This window comes from Lissotriton vulgaris, chromosome 10, assembly GCF_964263255.1.
Source record: "Lissotriton vulgaris chromosome 10, aLisVul1.2, whole genome shotgun sequence".
Taxonomy (NCBI): domain Eukaryota; kingdom Metazoa; phylum Chordata; class Amphibia; order Caudata; family Salamandridae; genus Lissotriton; species Lissotriton vulgaris.
The window spans coordinates 541,560,476-541,580,024 of NC_141698.1; the positions used below are offsets into that span (position 1 = coordinate 541,560,476).

General features: G+C 45.1%; 1 protein-coding gene across 1 annotated transcript; it reads right to left on the bottom strand.

Moving 5' to 3' along the window:
- Positions 1-257: 257 nt before the first annotated feature.
- On the bottom strand, positions 258-19,125 carry PERCC1 (proline and glutamate rich with coiled coil 1). Its single transcript, XM_086939843.1, has 2 exons — positions 19,079-19,125; positions 258-4,173 (listed from the first exon to the last, which is right to left on the bottom strand). Exon 2 carries the CDS (start codon positions 4,139-4,141, stop codon positions 3,302-3,304), a length of 840 nt encoding a protein of 279 aa, XP_086795969.1. The 5' UTR covers positions 4,142-4,173; positions 19,079-19,125; the 3' UTR covers positions 258-3,301.
- Between the last annotated feature and the right edge of the window lie 424 nt (positions 19,126-19,549).

Sequence of the window (19,549 nt, forward strand, 5' to 3'; positions counted from 1 at the left end):
GGAAGGAAGTCATTGAAGATATTAGGTAGTTGAGAGGCAAAGGAAATATAAGGCAAGAGAAAATAGAAAAGAAAGGAGCAGGGATACACTGGTTCATCGTCAATCACTAAGAATGCATACAGCAAGGCCATACCAACAGATCCCTCTCAGATAGCCACCTCTTATGTGCTTAATTGGGCCTTCCAAAAACAGCAACCTAGCTGTAGCTCAAGATAGAACCCAATCCCCATGTCAATAACAGAAGTCAAGGCATGAAATATCAAAAATAAACATTTATTTGCACAGAGCAGGAATCACAGATGTTGCAACGATGGTCAAGTGGCATTGAATAGTCAGAGCAGAATAAAAAACAACCAAAGAAGTTATAATGAAAAATACACTTTAGATTTGCAAAGTTGTGGAAAGCCATGATCATTTCTTACTTCGCGGGCATGGATTCATGATTAAGGTGTCAGTGCAGAATGTTTCTGTCAGGGCCACTTAGTCCTAAACTTCTTGTCTCTTTTTCCCACGGTAATCTGAAATCTACTTTTTCACCTCATTTTATACAGAGCAGTGGTTTGCTCTCTCAAAGCAATTTCTCTTCTTTGGACTCCTTGTTTTGAGTGTTTATAAAATAGATTGGCTGATTCCCCTTGTTCTGAGAGACTAGACGTGGATTGGCCTGAATCCCCTCTTCTGAGCGACTAGACGTGGATTGGCTGAACCCACTGTTCCAAGCGACTAGACGTGCAATGACTGAACCCCGTGTTCTGAGTGACTAAACATGGATTTGTTGAAACACCTGATGTAAGTGACTATGACACGGATTGGGCGAACCTTCCGTTCTGAGTGACTGTGGTGTAGATCCTCTGGTCTCCCTGTCTATAGAACTATGGTATAAATTATATGGTCCCCTTTTCTGAGTGACTGTGACATGAACTGTCTGGTTCCCATCTTCATGGTGAATATGACATAGATTGTCTGGTCTCTTTGTTGTGCGTTATTGATGTAGAGTCTCTAATCACCCTGGCCTAAGTGACTATGGCATGAATCATCTCGTAACCCTGTTCTGAGTGACTTTGAAATTATCCTGTAGACTCTTTGGGGGCCCGCTGTTCTTAGTGACTATTACATGGAAAGACAGTCACCTTAGGGACAGTTCTGAGTGACTGTTTATTGGATATCCTGCCCCTCTTTGTTATGCAAGGCTGCTGTGAATGACTATGATATGGATCCTCTGCCCCTGATTCTGGGTGACTTTGATATGGATCATCTGGTTCCTTAATTCTGAGGGACGATGATTTGGATTCTCTCTAGTCCTTGTTCCTTGAGACTATGTTGTTGATTCTCTGGACCCTCTGTTCATATGGAAAGTGGCAAGAGGGCCTCTCTCTATTTGCCCATCTTTGCGTTTAGTCTAGCAGCAATGCTAGGGTTAAGGATATTTCAAGTTATGGCAGCAAAACATTGTCAAGCCCAACATCTTCCAGGCATGAGCTTTCTTAGAAACCTAATGCAATCTGGGAGTTGTGGTCCTGGTTTACCTCAACTAAACTATTTGGTAAATATCTCAAGTACAATGGAGTGTAGAAGAAAAACCTGGAGTGGAATATGGTGGCACTGTAGAATGTAATAAGTGGGTAACCTTGGGTAGGGGATGCAGCCTCTTCTAGGTCGGGGCAATGATAAGTACAAATTACAAAGCATCTCCTATTTATAAAAATGTGCTTATTAGAACACTGGGAGTATATCATTTTGTTCTCCCTCTTGAGAGAGCAGCCTTTGATTCACAAAGGCACACACAATGAGCCTGATTCACAAACTGCACATTATAGTAAGTTTTGTAGAAATACACTAGTAGTACAAAACGTACTACAAAGTGCTATTCACAAACTGCACTTTTGTAATAACTAACACTTTTGAGTCATTTTACAACTTTTCAGTATTCCCAATTTTCTCTTGAGTAGTAAATAATACTTTTGTAGTAACGTATATTTTCGTAGTATGTCCCTACTGCGATTATTTTCTATGGGAGGATGTTGCAGTACTAGTGGTTAATGTGTGTAGTGCCGGACTTACTATCCAAGTGTAAGTTTCTACAAAAGTACAGTTTGTGAATACCAAAACGTAGCAGCCACAAGTGTAAACTTACTCAAAAGTGCAAGTTACTTTTGTGAATCAGGCCCAACGTATTCAGTCATAATTAGACAAGGTTTCTGGGAAGAGCTGGAGGCTGCACAGCTCCAGCTGGTAATATATGCACCGTCGAAATCCAACAATGCAAGCAGGTGTGGAGCAGTCTTGAATACACAATCACAGAGAAACCATACACAAAAGAGACTGAGCAACCCCACAGAACAGTTTACAGAGACACGCGGGTACCGTAGAGTGGCTTGGCATAGTCAGTGACTTACAGGCGTTTCTGCTCCATCACTGTTACATGACCATCGGTCGACCTCTGCTCCCACACTGCCACTCTCCTGTCCCCAAGCTCTTTATTGTTCCATAGTCTGCCATTCCTATTCCTTTACTGCCTTTTATCTATCTGTCCCTGATTCCTCACTGTCAATCAGCCCACTATCCCCTCACCTGTCCTACTTGTCACTCCCTTCCAACCCCTGCTCCTTCACTATCCCAAGGGCCTCTGTGCTCCATCACTACCCTTGATGTGTTGTCCTTGCTCCCTCAGAAAGCCACTCTGTACTCACTCACTATCTCTGGCTTGTTGCCCCTACTTGCTCACTGTCAGCCATTTCGTCTTTGCTGTTCTCTGTCCCCATATGTCACTCTCGCACAGTCCCGCAACCCTCACTTCTACTTGGCCTGTTCGCTCACTGTCACTCAGCTGAGGTCTCCATTCCCTCCCCATCAGTCGGTTCACTGTTTTCTCCCCAACTGTCTCTCAGCTTCGGTCTCTGCTCACTCGCTGTCACTCAGTCGATTGGCTACAGTAAAGTGCCTTTACTCATTGTAGAGTGCAGGGCCTTTCCGTGACTGCTCCAAATGTTGTGTTAAGTATCTGACAGGCCTGATTTCTCTGTCGTTCTCTACCACTTCCATGAACCAATTGCTTCTTTAAGCGAAACTCACATTTGCCTGTTGCACGAACAGAACTACACGAATGGCTGGCAGTACGTACTATGGTGCATTGTTACTGCCCAAAAGGAAATACCATTTAGCCAGTACCAGTCAATATTGAGATTTGGTTAGGACTCCTGTCTCTGGTTGGCGGTGACTCCTTGCTTTGACTTTCCGGCTTTCACTATTCAATGGAACAATCAACCATGCACAATCAGGCACGAGTAGGTGAAACTAAGTTTTAGCTGAAGTGGTCCTCCTCCAGTGCCTGCCGGCTGAGCTCATTGGCCAGGTCCCGGCTGGCCTGCTGCATCTCCTGCCCGCTTTCTGATGTCCAGTTAGCCAGCAAGTCACTGAAGTCGGGTGCACTGGTGTTCAGGAGGCAGGACAGAGCCGGCGTTGGCTCCTTCCAAAACGAGAGCGGCAGCTGCCGCTTGTGCATGGGGATGAGCTGCTCGTATTTCCTGGCAACCCTTGGCCTTTTGTTCTCCTGTTCTTCTGAGACCCTATGCCGGATGTATCGCCTGAGGCCCACCTCAAAGAGCTCTGCGAGAGGCCCAACTGTCCTTGGCCCATCCTGGCAACAGATGGACTTCAGGACCTGCTGGTTGATCTCCACCGGCGGCGAGGTGGGGCTGTAGGGATCGTCATCGCTGCCGCCATTTTGTGCAATCCTCACCAGATCAGCATAGTACATCTCGCGCCCAGACTTTGCAGGGGACAAGTAATCCTCATAGATATTGCAGGAGTCTGGGTCATCCTCTTTAGACTTCCTCCCAAAGTACCTCTGGATGTCTCGGCTGATGAGATCAGAGAAGTGAAGAAGCTGACTGGTCATGTCTGCGTCATTGAGCTCAGGGCTAGCTTTGCCAATCGCCATCTCAAGGCTGACGGAGCCGTCGTCTGATCCCTCATATTCCATCTCGTCCTCCTCCTCCTCCTCTTCATCCAGTTCTTCTTCGTCAGAGGTCTCCTGAAAGTCCAGCTTCATGGCCTCGAGGCTGGTGGGGAGGTAAGGGCGCTGGAAGGAGGCAGGTAGGAGGCAGAACTCGGACATGGTTCGGATCACCCCGGCAGCCATTTTTAGTCAGGGATAGGTACGGATTCCACAGTCTGAGGAGACAAAAATAACAAGGTGGTCAGCAGGCAGCTGGGATTCATGATGGTCGCATACACACAACACAAATACAATAGCATTGTTCACCTACTGTAAATAACATTACTCGCATTCAACAGAATAAGTGAGATTTGAACTTACTCAGAGAGAAAGACTTTGAAAACAAACTACAAAATGCCTTGGTTAGCACATCAAAATATTCACTACCAGTGCATACATAAATTGCACTGCATGTTTTTTTTTTAAAGGTAAAAAAATAAAAAGGTAAATGTTTTTGTGTTTTAACACTGATGATAACACGCAAACCATTAATATAATTTTTTAAAAATGCAAGCAGCGCATTTTATTTACACAGGCGAAGAGTCTGGCTGCAAAAAGCAGTCACAATGTCAAGATCAAACTTCCTGGAAACGGAGTAATTCCCAGAGGGATTGAGGGCGATATTCTCGATTCCTCCAGTAAACGGTCATTATTTTTTTTTCAACTTTATTTTTGATTTATTAACATGAAGTAGTACACTTATTGCATCTATATACTTAGATATCAGTACGAATGTATACAATGTAGAGCATTTCACTTTACATTGGCATTAAAGTATATATTACGTTTGCATTGAACAGTCATTTTTGAAGGGATTCTCAGAGTACACCCAGTCATCCTTGGTAATTCCGGCCTCGTACTATTAGCGATGCCCCTTGTATTGGTAATTCTAGGTCGGGGTTAATACGGGCTCTGTAGCCTGGCACTGGTAATGAGGCCCACAGCCGAGTGTCACCGTGAGCACAGCAGAATTCTACAGCAAACCTTCCTGCCTCTAAATGTACGAAGACAGAATTCTGCGGGCCTACCGACACGTCCCACAACCGCTAAGCACCGATTGGCTAGGGCCACGATGCAAGTTGGCCTATCAGGTGGTAGGGCGCGAGGGGCGGCTTGCCTTTGGATCGTCTGTAAGATAACCCACCATGTTGGCATATATATATGCCAATAAACCTGCAGCGACTTTATCCCAACAAAAAGTTGTCTTGTCTGCTTATTTACGATACATGCATGTTGCTGCGGGAGGGCTGGTGAGTGGGCCGATATTGGCACTATGAACATACATCAGTGCTTAATTTGTAAACAGTAAGTGCCAGGGCCCTTCTCGGGAGGCCACTGCTGCCTGCATCATCCGTTGCCCCTGCCATACTGCCAATGACAGTACTAACACAACTACAAACTGTCGCACTCCTAAAAGATACAATTCAGACTCTTTTTTATGTGTTTCCTCTTATTAAACACACTTCTTGTGCTCATCCCAAACTTAACGAGACAGCACCACCATATAGCGGACTGTCACTAGACAGACCCCCCAGAATATTGCGGCATGGATTTGCAAATTTTGCAGCACAAACATTTAAATTTAGCTACAAAAAAATTCAAATTTTGCAGCAATATTGCAGCACTTTATTTTACTTGTAATCATTCCTTTTCCTCACTAAATCAATGGACCTGTTTTAGCAGAGTATTCCACTTTTAAATACGCATGTTAAAGTTTCTTCAGCTCTACGGAAGCACATCTCAAATCTACTAACCTCTGGGAGGGGACTCTATTTCTCCCTGCGATGTTCTAGCGCCCATGTATGTACCCCTGCCAGGGCACCACTTACACCACTCCCTGGTTTCAGTCACACAGCTTACTTCACTCTCTGGTTTAAGTCACGCAGCCCATTTCTCATTCTGGTTTGAGTCACGCAGCTCCCTCCACCCTCTGGTTTAAGATGCAGCCCTTTGCCTCTCTGGTTTCAGTCATGCAGCTCCCTTCATTCTCTGGTTTCAGTCACACAGCCTCCTTTACTCCCTGGGTGCAGTCACACAGTCCCCCTTCGCTCCCTGGGTGCAGTCACACAGCCTCCTCTTGTGCCCGTGAACTGACTCCCTTTATAGGTAGTGCTGACAGGACTGATATCTCGCAATAATCATCCTTCAGAACCAGGTTCCCTAGTTCCAAATTCTGCAGCTCTGACCATGGTGTCACATCCTCTCCCACACGGAACACCATACTGCCCCACTGAGAGATACTCACACTGCCTTAAACTCCAACCCAATTGTGCCCGCTATAAACACCCTGACATGGCTCAATTTAAATTACGAACTAGACAAGAGCAAAATGCTGCCTACAAAAAAAAGCTGCAACAACCTGGAAAAGGCAAACACTCATAGGGAGTGCAAGATTGAGTAAAGCATGTGAAATGTAAGCAGGAACAACATGGTTACTGTAACGCTTTTACACTCACTATTCAGAAATCAGTGAGGGCGTTTGCCTGAAAAGTTAAGGAAATGGCTACAGGGCCCTGAATGGACCCATTTCAATGTCCATTGCTTATTTCCTTACTAAACTTAAGCAGTATGGTAAAAAGACCACGCCCCTGAACACAGAGCCACGGAACACATTTTGTTTTCCAATCCAAGTGTTGCAGTACCTCCTGGATTGGTGCACTAGTTCGCAATGCAATTCAAAGAAAGACAAAAAAACAAAAGTAGCGCTTCACTCGCAAACTATAGATTGGCGCAAATGTGTTTGGGTGTGAATAAAATCAATCTGGCCACTTTGCTACCACTGTGTCTGGCTTTCTTTAGTTATTTATTTTTCATATTTTGAACCTTTTATTCCTGAAGCTGCACTTTGGAAAAGAAAATCGTCAGAAAAAGACGACATTTCCAGTGTTTTTCTTTTTGGGTCCATTTCACAGTGGAACAAATAAACGAAAGAAGGAAAGAGAGGGTGAGAAACATTTCTTGAAGTCACCGTTTTCAGTAAGTGAGCAGGGAACAGGAGGAAGAAAGAAAAGCTGAAGTGGCAGAGCAGAAGTGGACACTGTTGTTCTATTCTCTGGGCAAGAAGGAAAAGACAGAGTCCTTTTCCTTCTCTGCCGGCCCCGCCCATCCCCATGCTGGGATCCTCATTTTTGACCTGCAATTACGTGAACACTTGAAGCAGTCGAGCCTGCGATCTGAAGAGCAAGAGCCGGCCAGCCTCTGCCACTTTGAGCCATTGATGGGTCACTGGGTCCCAGACAACATTTGGTGGCGGCAGATGTGTCCTGTAGGGCATCCATGTCTAGTTGTCCCAATAAAGGATGCACACACCATGCATCATTTATAGCCTTTACAGAATGTGCCAGAGAATCTTTCTTCAATATTGTAATGGAGGAAGCAGGCAGCTATTACGGCTGTACAGCGCCTTCACGTGGTGACGTATGCTCGTGCAGCCAATAAAATAGCATTTTTTCTTATTCCTGTCGGGAGACCTTTTTTTGCGGCCGAAATAGAAAATATTGCGGCCATCGTGCTTGTCAGCTGATTTCGCAATATTTTAGTGAATCACAAAATCACGAAATGCTGGAGGGTCTGACTAGAGCTTGTGCTGACAATTATGTGCTAGAGCCAAGCACCGGAAACTACCAGCTCAAATTAAGCACTGCACCCAAGACTGCTCTAATATAAAATGGCTCCAGGGCAACCAACAGCACCTAATGCCCCTATCTGCCTAACACATGTGAGCAATTGCCATGCAAAGGGCAGGTGCATCTCACGAGAAGACACATAAGTGATCTGGGACAGTTCTCCGGCCTCACCCCTTCAAACCCACAACTTTCTAAGTCACTCACCCAACAGAGGCCAAAACCCCACTGACCGATCATCTCGCAAACCGAGTCAGAGTCTGGCCTGCAATGTTAACCTCAAACCACTCGAAAGTGATCCAAAGACTACCAAAGTACTTCAGTGCAATAGTAAAGCTAGACTATGCCCTATATGAATGACAATTAACATCTTCTTTCAAAAGTAATGGATCAAAGCGATTTGCAGATCCTTGTAAATCTGGGGCAGCACCAAAAAGCAATATATGTTGCGGTGAAAAGCCCACAGCAACACCCTTTGCACGCCACTTTCATGCAGATATCTGCGTGAAAGGGTGCGACATTTACAAAGCAGCATTAAGTCAGGCAAAGGGGTTTAACGGCGCTTTGTAAATATGGAGACGGGTATTGCTCTACCGGAGCGTCAGTAAAAGTGACGCTCCGGTGGTGCAAAATGCCCTTGTGAATAGAATATTTCATTACCAATACATTTATCACATCCTGGAGTAAACATTGCCTGCTAGCTGCTGCCACCTTTGGAGAGACAAGTTTCTACAACGAATAACTCTTAACCAAATAAAATAGTCAGTTCTGAACCAGCAATGATGACCAACAGTATCCTCCACTGATGCTGCCCATTACTCATCTATGGCCCCTGACCCAAAGAAATTGCCTCACAACATACTTCTGATTTTTTCAGAAAAATGTCGTGGGATACTTGAGAAAAGGGTAGCAAAGAGATGTCAGAAGATGTAGAGATGTTTTGTACCAGCTGAAGGTTTTTTGAGCAGAGAAACAACCAGAGCTTTATTCGTTTTTACATTGGCAGGAACTTATGATGAGGCAAGCAAGATAGTGCCAAGGGAGTTCAGTGCAGGAGCTATAATCTCTAAATCTCCGGTCAGGATTTGTGCAAGAAAGGGTACCACTGGGAGTGAGATTTGAAAGAAAGGGCTAGAGGAGTAATAGAGTACCCCAGGGCCAGACTAGGAACCCAAAGCAGACCTGGCAATTCTGTCAGACCAGCCCCCGCGCGGTGGATACTGAGCGAGTCTGACCACAACAAGGGATGTTTGGGGGTGCAACTGTGAAGCACTGGCTGGTCCTGGGAGTCTGGAAACAAAACTGAGTGAATTATGCTTGCATGCTGTTTTTGTTACTGGGGCAGATAATGGGTCCCCACTTACAAAACCTGCCCCTACCCTTCCAGTCTCCCTGGGAAACTCCTGATGTCCGGTATAGCCAGTTTCCCTCTGGAGTACACACAGAGCAGGCTGAAATCACATGCATCTCAAAACTAAGACAATTTTAAAATATTTTTTATGTGGAAAATAAAGTGATAGGGAATTGCAAACTTTGGCAGAAGGCTCAAAGGACTGAGCAGCAGACACTGGTTTGAAGACATGTTTACCTGTTCTCCAGACTCTTACGTTTTTTGCTGATTTTGCCAACTTGCATCCACCTCTCCACTCCGTGTTTTACTTTTAACCTATTCTCGTCCCAACCTATTACCTGCTCTTGCTGGTTCAGTCCCCTCTTGTATCCACTTCACACTGGTATAATCTCAAGTTCATCTCTTATTTCTCCCTTAGCATCTTCCCGTCTCTCTGATTCTACCACACTTATGTTCATTTTTCCCCTCAATGCTCTACTCCTTAATGCTTATCTTTCTAACCAGCCTCTCACCTTCTCCCGCCTCAACATTTTTTTGCTGGTTCTGTTCCCTTTACATCAACCTCTCCCTTTTCACACCAGCCACTTCTTGGTAGTTCTGCCCCTCTTATATCAGCATTTTCCTTCCATATGCTGTTCTTTATCACTCTTCTCCCCCTAGCCTCTTACCTTGCTTCAGCAATTCTCCTCCTTTACATCCATCTCTTCCTTTCTACCTCCCCACTCCTATTTTTTTTAAATATATTTTTTCATGGGTTCTTCCCCTCCTAACATTAGTCTCTTGTGTATGTTATTATAGATGGGAAAGCCAATGAAAACTCGAATCAGTGGCCTGGCTCTGCTAAGCTCAAGGTCCTCTTGGTACCTTAATCCCAAAATGAGCTGAACTTTCACAGGAGGCGATGTGGCCTAGTGGCTACAGCTGCCCACCATCCATCATGTTAAGCCAAGCTTGAATCCCGGCCTTGGCTCAACATTCTGTGAATCCAGGCAGATCTCTGTGCTGGAAAAAGAATGTACGTAGTCTGGGTCTGTTGTAAATAGCTCTTATGTCCATGGCCAAGGTTTGTGCCAAGTAAAACTCCAAAGAAATACTATATGGACCCTGCCTGTCATCCGGGCTCTACTCTCCTCCTCCAATAACTAAAGATGAAATATTAGGCTTTAATGTCATAAATAGATACCCTGAAGAGGCTGAATTGCACAATGTGAAAATGGATAAATCCAGGGTTCTCTACTTAACCAAATTATGTGATCCAAGGCAAATACTTTATTTCACCAACCTCCACTTTGTTCATTACCACACATCAAAGCACATTGAAATACGTGCTGTGTGGGTGTCTTCTGTACAACACCGCTGCTGCAACGTAAGGGGCATTGTTTGGGTCTCTAGAGAGACCAGGGTGGCTAGCACCCTCGCCCCAGTTAGAGACCTGACTTTGGAGGACAAAGGGCATTTGAGCCCCACAGAAGGCCAGTTGGCCGGGGGTCAGTGTTGGTAGGGTGCCAGGCCCTAGTGTAATGCCTATTGCATAATGTGTTTATGCCTATAATTTATACATAATGTGTTTTATGCGTAAAGTGATGCAGACATAATGCGTTTATGTTGCTAATGCTGATTACAGTATGTTGCCAGTAGGTACTGGCTGTGTTTATATTTGCCACCTGTGTGTTTTCTGATGGTTCTGACAGTGGCCCAATTGGCCCTGTCATGGATATAATCCCTTGTAAATTATTACCTAGTGCAGTTGGCATAGCATATGTGTGATTATGATTCTAATGTGTTCTGGATAATACAAAGGCTATTTTTTATATAATCTTGTGTGGAGTTTCTTTTGTGGTGTGCCTAGCGTGTTGCTGCTGTGTGAGTGTGTTGTGCAACCGCTTTACACATTGCCTCTGGAATAAGCCTGACTGCTCGTGCCGAGCTACCAAGGGGGTGAGCAGGGCTTATCTTCAGCGTGTAACTCCCTTGCCCTGACTAGAGTGGTGGTTTCTGCCTGGCTTAGGCGCAAGCCTTAGCTAACCAGAAATCACATTTCTAACAGCACTAATACCATTCTCATCAGAGCAGGGCAGAAATTTTTCTACGTTGATGTTAAAAAACACTCACTTTTAATAAATACATCTCAATACAGTACTATAATCTCATGTACTAAGGTAAAATGATTCTGTGTGTAAATGACATATGCGTTTTTGAATTGTGATGACATTATCTCCCTTTTCTTTATCCTGGGTGATGGGACATGTTTCTTTTATTGCGAGCCCTGCAGGACACCCTGCTTTTCATTCATACAGGGGTGGGGCTCACTTCCCATCTAAGGGCGCATTAAGTGTCTATCTAATTGCTGTTTTCATGCAGAGGCAGCAGTTAGATTTTCTGAAGGTCTTTTAGCCCAGGCCTGCGAGGCCCAGGGGATGAGGGGACACCTTCACTGCGTCCCCTGGACCTTGCGTGGGTGCTGCGTCTCTGCTGCTTACCGGGGCCTCATAACACTGGGGTATTGTGAAAGGGAGTGATCTGGTGCGTGGCTCCTTAGTTGTGAGGAGGAGATAGGCTCTGGGCAGATGCCAACACTGCTCATGCGTAGCGCTGGCAGTGCCTACGCTGGTGCACTTGTGGCTTCCTAGCACCAACGCAGGCACCCGTAGGCCATGGTCCAAGGGTGTCTGTGTTGTGGGTAGGATTGTTTTTGTGGAGGAAGTAATTCCTTCCGGCACAAAACCAATCCTTTGAGGCTTATTCCTATGTGTATCCTGCAGAAAGTAGCACACAGGAAGAAGTAACTAGGAGAAATAAAGATATTTCTCCTTGTTATGCCTGCCTCTGGTAGGCACAACATTTTGGCACAAGCCCAGCTTTACAGAACTTAGTAATTATGGGTTTCCATTAAAATGCACCTTGTACCTACACTACCTCAACTTTGACCTACCTCTTGTATTTTGACCTACCTACGTAACTATGCACCTTGTACCTAACTACCTCAACTATTACATACTATTATTCTATCACCCCCTTGTCCTTGTAAAGCGCTCTGATATCTGCAAAGATCTTGTTCGCGCTATATAAAAACTTTCAAATAAAATAATAAAATCAAATAAATTCGTGGGTTGAATACACTGGAACGCCCATGCTCCACTAATGGAACTGCTCCCCGATGCAATGTAATGCACGGCAGCTTTTTGCGCTGCATTTCATCACTTCTTTTTACTAAGTGGAAGAAACTGGAGTATTAGTTGATCATAATCATAATCCTTGTCAGCATGAACCACAAAGTCCCTAAATAAACCTGTTCTTTATCCTCTGGTAGCATTGCACAAAAGAATTCTGGCTTAACTTAGGGGCAAAGTGTAAAGTATGTATGCAGCACTCAAAGAGTAATAAAGTGAAAACACAACACAATAAATATTTCAACTCAAGTTAGAAAAATATAGTACATTTTAATGACTAAAATGACAAATATCCAATAAATAGAACCGGAGATGGGAATTTTTGAAAGTTTGAATTAAAATGGCACCAAAAACACAAAGCGCCAGTTATTGGTCTCTGGTCACGCTGGCCTGGGAGAAAGTAAAAAAAATCAACCTGTTCCCCCTCAGTACTCCCAAGCCCATCTGCGTCTTTTCATCAGCCACAAGAATGTATCCCCTGCCCCAGCATGATCCTCTAGGGCCCAACCTACGGCTCCTCTTTGCCTCACCCTTCTCAAGTGTACAGATATTACATGGGTCAGATTCGAGCAAAACACAGACTGACCAACCCACCAACCTGAGTTAGATGCTCCTGGCAGTCAGTGTCTAAACATGCTGCAGCCAAATGAAGCAGATCAAAAAACAAACTGAAATAATGCTCTGCGGCAGACTCTCCACTAATCTGCAACCCTTCCAATGGACCTACTCAGGAGCCAACAACCCCATCAAGAACAGTAGAACACCCAGGACTAGGCAGGTACCACCAATACATTATTATTGTTAGTAGTAGTAGTAGTGTTAATATTGTTATTATTATTATCCCTAATTATATAGTAAACTCCACTATCTATCAGGAGTCTATGCGATTTAATCGTGCTAATTATTATCCAACTCAATGGTACATACTTTATCGACCTAGGAAGGGTGAACGGCAGAGTGGACCATGCCCAGATTTACACCCGCGACCTCCATTTTACAAGGGGATATCTACAATGCAGGCATTAATCCACTGCATTATCTTCAAGGCTTGACAGGAGGGGGGTCATTTTTTTTCTTAAACCTCTGGACCCAGATAAACACCTTTCTCTGCTCAACATTACCTACAAAAATTCTGTGTGGTTGCCACCTTTTCCTATCTCCCTTGGAATTCTAAAACTCTTCTACCAAGTCCTGCTATTTACCTCCTGCGTGGGGCCCAGCATGAGCAAAATGCCGCTGGCAGCCCACAGTGACATTCTATTTAGGCTCAGATTTCACTCCTACAAAAAAAACCTTTGAAATTCAGCAATTATAGCTCAGTGAATATACTGAAAAAACTAAAGGTGACAGGGACATTATAGTTAGGCTCAGATTTCACTCATACAAAACCACTGAAAGTCACACACCCACCTATTCACCCACACAGCCACTCAGACACCCACACAGCCACTCAGACACCCACACAGCCACTCAGACACCCATACAGCCACTCAGACACCCACACAGCCACTCATAAATACACCACTTAAGGAGAACATCTCCCAGTGCAAAAATCTGCCAACAAATTGCCCATCAACCATACTCGCATTTCAGCCCTATACAATCCACATATAGCAGGGCAGGGGAATATAATAGCTTTCCTTTCTAGTTTTGTTTTTTTATGACCAGCTCAACGAAGCGATGTGCATGAAAAGGGTAGAGAATGTGGCAATGGCCAGATGTGGCAATGGCCAGACCTGCTGACTTCGGAGCTGGGGAACCAGGTTCGAGTCTCGGCGTCGGCACAACATCCTGCAATTCTGGGCTAATCACTTAATCTCCCTGTACCAATCATAAATAAATGTGTCCTGAAAAGTGCTTGTGTTGATGATTAAGTGCTGGGCTGAATACCGGAAACAACCAGCTCAAATTAAGCACTGTGTAACGCCTATTGGAGCAAAGTGGGGCAATGCAGAGCACTCACTATTTACACAGAGAAAAGGGCACCTTTCCAGCACGAAACACCTTTTGCTCTGGAAAGTAAATGCAAGACCTAGCGCTGCTTTGTGTAACTTCGTGCCAGCACAAAATCTTAGTAAACCTGCCCCCACTTCTTTCCACACACACACTGCTTTGACGTTCTTTCACCAGTTGAGCTGGGTGCCAGATGTTGCGACTCCCACTGAGACTGCACCCACCTGCATCAGAAGTCATTCACACAAGTACCCATACAACACTATGCCAAAAATCTATGTGTCTCACTGCGCTCACTCTCATAGCACTGGACATATTCTCCTAGTACTGCACTCACTCAGCATGCACCGGTGTTATTCTCATGGCCCTGACATTAAATTTCACTCACTCTCCCTGGATTTACTCTACTGGTGATGCACATACTCTACGCCTGCTACACTTAATCTGCCAAAGAGTAAAGACAACAGCGGTCCTATGCAAGGAGGGATATAGTCAAAAGGTAAATATAGACACAATGGAAACTATATTGTAAATTGACTTGCCCAGCCGGGTAGAGGTCTAATATTTAATTTAGAACCACAATATTTTACACTTAATCTGCCTGCACTACATTCACTCTCTTCACCTTTCCTAGCATTGTATTCACTCTTTGGCACTGCACCCAATAATTGAGGACTGCACTCAGTAACCCTATACTATACTCACTCTCCCTGCACTGCACTCACTCAGCTTTGGACGCCATTTGCTCAAATTGTACTCAGGTGTGGATTTACTATTGGTTAGCACAAGTCCCGGCAATACACTAAGTGGTGTTTTGTGACACAAAGCCGCACAAATGGCAGGTTCAATCAACTTTCAAGCGCAAAAGGAAATTTTGAGTGGAAAGTGTAGCATCAAATGCCTTTGCGTTGTATAGCGCCAAGGTTGCGCTAATTTCTGCAAAGCGGGCATAATGGGGCAGAACGAGCGCAAACACCCATACGATTTCAAACCAAGAAAGATCCACTGAAGTTGCATAGCCCATTTTTGCACTGGTTCCTAGTGCCAAATGAAACCAGGTGTAAACAATGGACAACCACAAAATCATGTGATGGTTCCAAGTGTTACAGGCAAGTTCTGGGAAATTACACAATTTCCGGATTTTGCTTGATGGTGCATAAAAGGTTATACTTATCTGTGCATGCATACGAATACAATGCAGGACACCGCTTACTGCTATTTCTGGCTTGGCATTTTTTGCTCACCGCATTGTAAATATGTCACTGCACAATTATTTTTTTTCATTTTGTGTAAATCTGCGCTGTAGAATTTCACACAATTTTTAATACATACGGACCTGAGTTTCCTTTGACTGCACTCGCTTTCTTGGTATTTCAAACCATCCTATAGTTCTCCCACACTCACTTTGTTGGTCATTTATTTTCTTTCTTGAGATTTCAAGTGCACCCTCAGAGTATCTGTTCGTCCTGAGAAGTGCTGGTTCTCTCTCTTTTAAATGAAAATGTGCAGTCCTCAGCATCTAATAGTGCCTGCCTGCCTGAAATTATGTCCTGAATGCTGGGCTGCGTTGCGTGAAAGGGAGAGAGCAGGAAAGTGTCAGATGTACTACGATGTGCCACTGTTATCCTTTCTCCAGCGCTGGTGCACTTTTGGCAGCCACAGACATCCTTTCACCTTATGCAAGGGTATCTGTGTTCCCTAAAGCATAGGTTTTGTACTTTAGGGAAGCCCTTCCGGTACAAAACATATGCTTTCCTCACTTTGTATGTGTGCCGTACAATGCAGCACACATTCAAGGGAGCAAAAACAAAGAGAAATGAAAGCATTTCTCCTTGTTGCACCTACCTCAAGGCGGTGAAGGATTTTACACAAACCCCTGTCTATGATTCTTTATAGTTAGAGATTTGCATCATAACCCATGGGGAAATGCATGGGAATGCCCATGCACCACTTATGGAATGCCCCTTGATGCAAAGTACCCTCAGGCAGCTCATTGCACAACTTTGCGTTACTTTGGGATACCATCTAATGCAAATCCAAATTTGCATTGGACAGTAAATCCTGCTTTAACACTTTGCATCAGGTTTGCATTGCAAAAGTAATGAATACCCAGGTCAAAATGTTCGTAAATCTGGGGCTAAGTTAATTAAGAACACTCATAATCCTTATAGGTATTCCCAGCAGCTGCATGTATTAGGAGTATATTTGCAAAAGATTTGCTAAGCAATTGTGTGGTACAAACATTTTTGCTTTGTGCTTGCAAGCCTTTTTAGTGTGTAGTAAATAGACACTACCGGGCAAATTTATGGGATTTTGGCACAGGACAGCGCAGTATGTTATCTTAATGCGCTGCCTTGCATCAAAGGGAAAAGGCAGGAATGCGCTGTATCTATGGCATACAGCGCATCCCTGCTCTCTGCCTGCGCTGGTGCCATTTCAGTAGCCTAGCACCAGCGCAGTCACCCTTGGACCATGGTGCAAGTGTGTCTGCCTTGCATGCGGGATTATTTTCGTGCCAGAAGGGGTACTTTCCTGCACCAAAACAATCCTGGGATGCTTTTTTCTCTTTCTCTGCAGCAAACATAGTAAGAGGAAAAAACGAGGAGAAATAGTGATGTTTCTCCCTATTGCACCCCCCCTGGGTAGACGTAAGGTTTTAGCGCACCCCCAGGTTTACACAGTCTCGTAAACCTGGGGCTGCCTCAGAATCCATGGGTGTTGTGGGGAAACACCCACTGCAACGCCCGTGGCACGCCTCCTTCGTGCTGATTACGGCAACACTCCGATTTGCACTGCCTTGCTTAACTCCATATTTATGAGGCCACTCAAAGCCACACAAAGTGGCTTTGTGTGGCTTTATAAATATGATTTAATGTTTTGGGTCATCATTGAGTCACAACAAGTGATGCAACAGTGGCACAAGGGCCTATTAAAGAAGGGCTCACGTTTTACATTCCATTGCGCCACGCCAGCCCAAATCTTAGTAAATATACCACAGACTATGGGAATCGTTAATGGGGTTTTGGCCTAGAGCAGCTCTGAGTTGCCCTATATCACAGTAAAAGGGCAGGAATGCACCGTATTTATCCAATGCCGTACATTCCTACCCTTTCCTCCTGAGCTGGCACCATTACGGCAGCCGAGCGCCAATGGAGTCACCCTTGCGCCATGGTCCAAGGATGCCTTTGTTGTCGGTAGGATTGTTTTTGTACAGGAAGGGGCACCTAGTTCTACAAAAACAATTCTGGGAGGTGTTTTCCCCTTTATATTGGTGTTGCAAATGCAGCACCCATAGAAAGAGGAAAAAACTAGGAGAAATTCTTATTTCTGCTCGTTGCGCCTGCCCTGGGGAGCCGTAAGGTTTTGGCGCTTCCGCACTTTCACATGGTTTTCTAAATCTTAAGAAGCATCAAAACCCATGGGTGTTGCATGGGAAACCCAGCGCAACGCCCATGGAACGCCTCCCTAGCGCAGAGCGAGGCAACGCAGCAATTTGCGCTGCCTTGCCTTATTTCATAAATATGAGGCCATTGAAAGCCAGGCAAAGTGGCTTTGCGTGACCTCATAAATATGATTTTGGATTTTGAGATAATAAGTGACCCTCCAAGTGGCACAAGGGGCTCGTAAATATTCTCCTAAACACTCCTGCGTCAACAATTCCACGCCACAGTGAATGCTTCTCAAGAGAACAAATGCCTAGAAGATGTGTTCGGGGAAAGCGAGCATGTGGCCTAATGGCCAGAGCTGCCCCCCTTGGTGCTGGGGAACAAGATTCAGGCCTGGGAGTCGGCTCAACATCCTGTGATTCTGGAAAAATCACTTAATCTCCCCGTGCTTACCCCCGAAAAAATGAAAGTTTCCTTGAGTTAAATATATTGATTATTCTGCGTGTATACTTATAGAGCACAGCCACGAAATGAGTCTATCGGACTTAGACGTGAGTTGATACCAACCACCAAAATAACCGGTTTTTATCGGCCTGAGAACGGGGAAACGTTAAGTCGGACATGTGATCATGCTAAATGAGCATTAGCCCACCGAGCTGCATCGGAAAGTCGTCTGCGTTTTCATGCTCGAACCGAGCGAGCTAGAGAGAGACTCCTCTACACTTAATGTGCGCCTAGAAGCACACCTACAGGGCACTACCCCATAAGAGCAGAAGAAAAAATGGGGCCAAGGTAATTCAGGTAATAGTGGCAAAAAAGAGCACCTCTGTCGTAGTCATAGTGGTAGAAGGACGCGACGGGGATCAAATTGGCAATTAATTATGAATCGAGTCGAGACAATTGACCTGCAGTTTACAAAACATATTTTCTTTCTTTTTAGATTCCAATTGATTGGTTACGTCAGAGACTTATGATGTGCAATTCGAAGCTGCCGTCCCGAATACCGACAATGGAGACTCCGACTTTCATCCTTCCGAGGCGATGAAATGAGGAAGGAGCGCCCTTGCACCCAAACTGCTTCCGCGTGGTGGAACAGACATTAGTCCTCTTTTTCGGACACAGTCTTGACGGATAAAGACACTGCGGCTCGCGGAGCTATTCATTGACTGTATAGCGCTTCCACTCAAAGCGCTTTGTGTAGCGAGGAACCTTAAGTATACTATTAATAAACAAAACTGAAATAGGATTTTATTTCATGAAACGTGTGAAGAGGAAAGTATAGCACTCGCACGCCGGACTTCGCACCTGAGGCATGTCACATTTCCTGTCGGTATAGCACGGTCTTGGACGTAGCTCCTCGATGTGTCCGAATTTAGGCTAAGCGCTTTTGGCCAGGACCACACAATTTGGTCAAGTGGGGAGCCGGGATTACTGCTTAAGACGTGTCTACATTCAGTGATTTAAAAAAAAAACATGTCTCCGCGAATGAAACATTCCCTTTGAGGAAAACGAACCCCCCGCTTGACCCAACCCTTTCCCGGGACTTTCTGTGGGTGCCACCGTGCCTGCTCTCCCCTGGGTGGCTGTCACCCCCTTACCTGTCGCTGATGAAGTCAGGGCCCTCTGGAAAGACTGCGCACCTCTCGCCCTGCGCCAGAGAAACACGTATTTATACAAGACCTCTGCGCCGGCGGCTGACAAATATTTGAGGGCCATATTGTCACAGCCGGCTTGGCAAACAGAGTCCGGGCTCGCTGTTTGCACCCAGCAACGGGGGAAGATGGGACAAGGCAGCGGCTGGGGGCGGGCGGCGTCCTCGCATTAATGGCCCCTCTCCGGGAGACACTCGAGTGTTGTTCCCAAACATTCAGCTGTTAAACCGGGAGCCGCAGATGCCGCCCCGGCCCCGGGCCCTTGTGGCGAGCAGGCTTATCGCCACCCTGGCTTTCAGGCCCTATCTCCCTTGCTCAAATAGGCGGAAAATTAAATTTCATGCTATTTTGACTACTGGAGTAGGCATCTTGAAAAAGAACATACAGTAATGCTTATCAAACAGAGCTTGTGCAAAC

Bases quoted from the DNA above. Each gene is read 5' to 3' on its own strand.
- PERCC1 (XM_086939843.1), bottom strand. From the start codon at position 4,141: ATGGCTGCCGGGGTGATCCGAACCATGTCCGAGTTCTGCCTCCTACCT.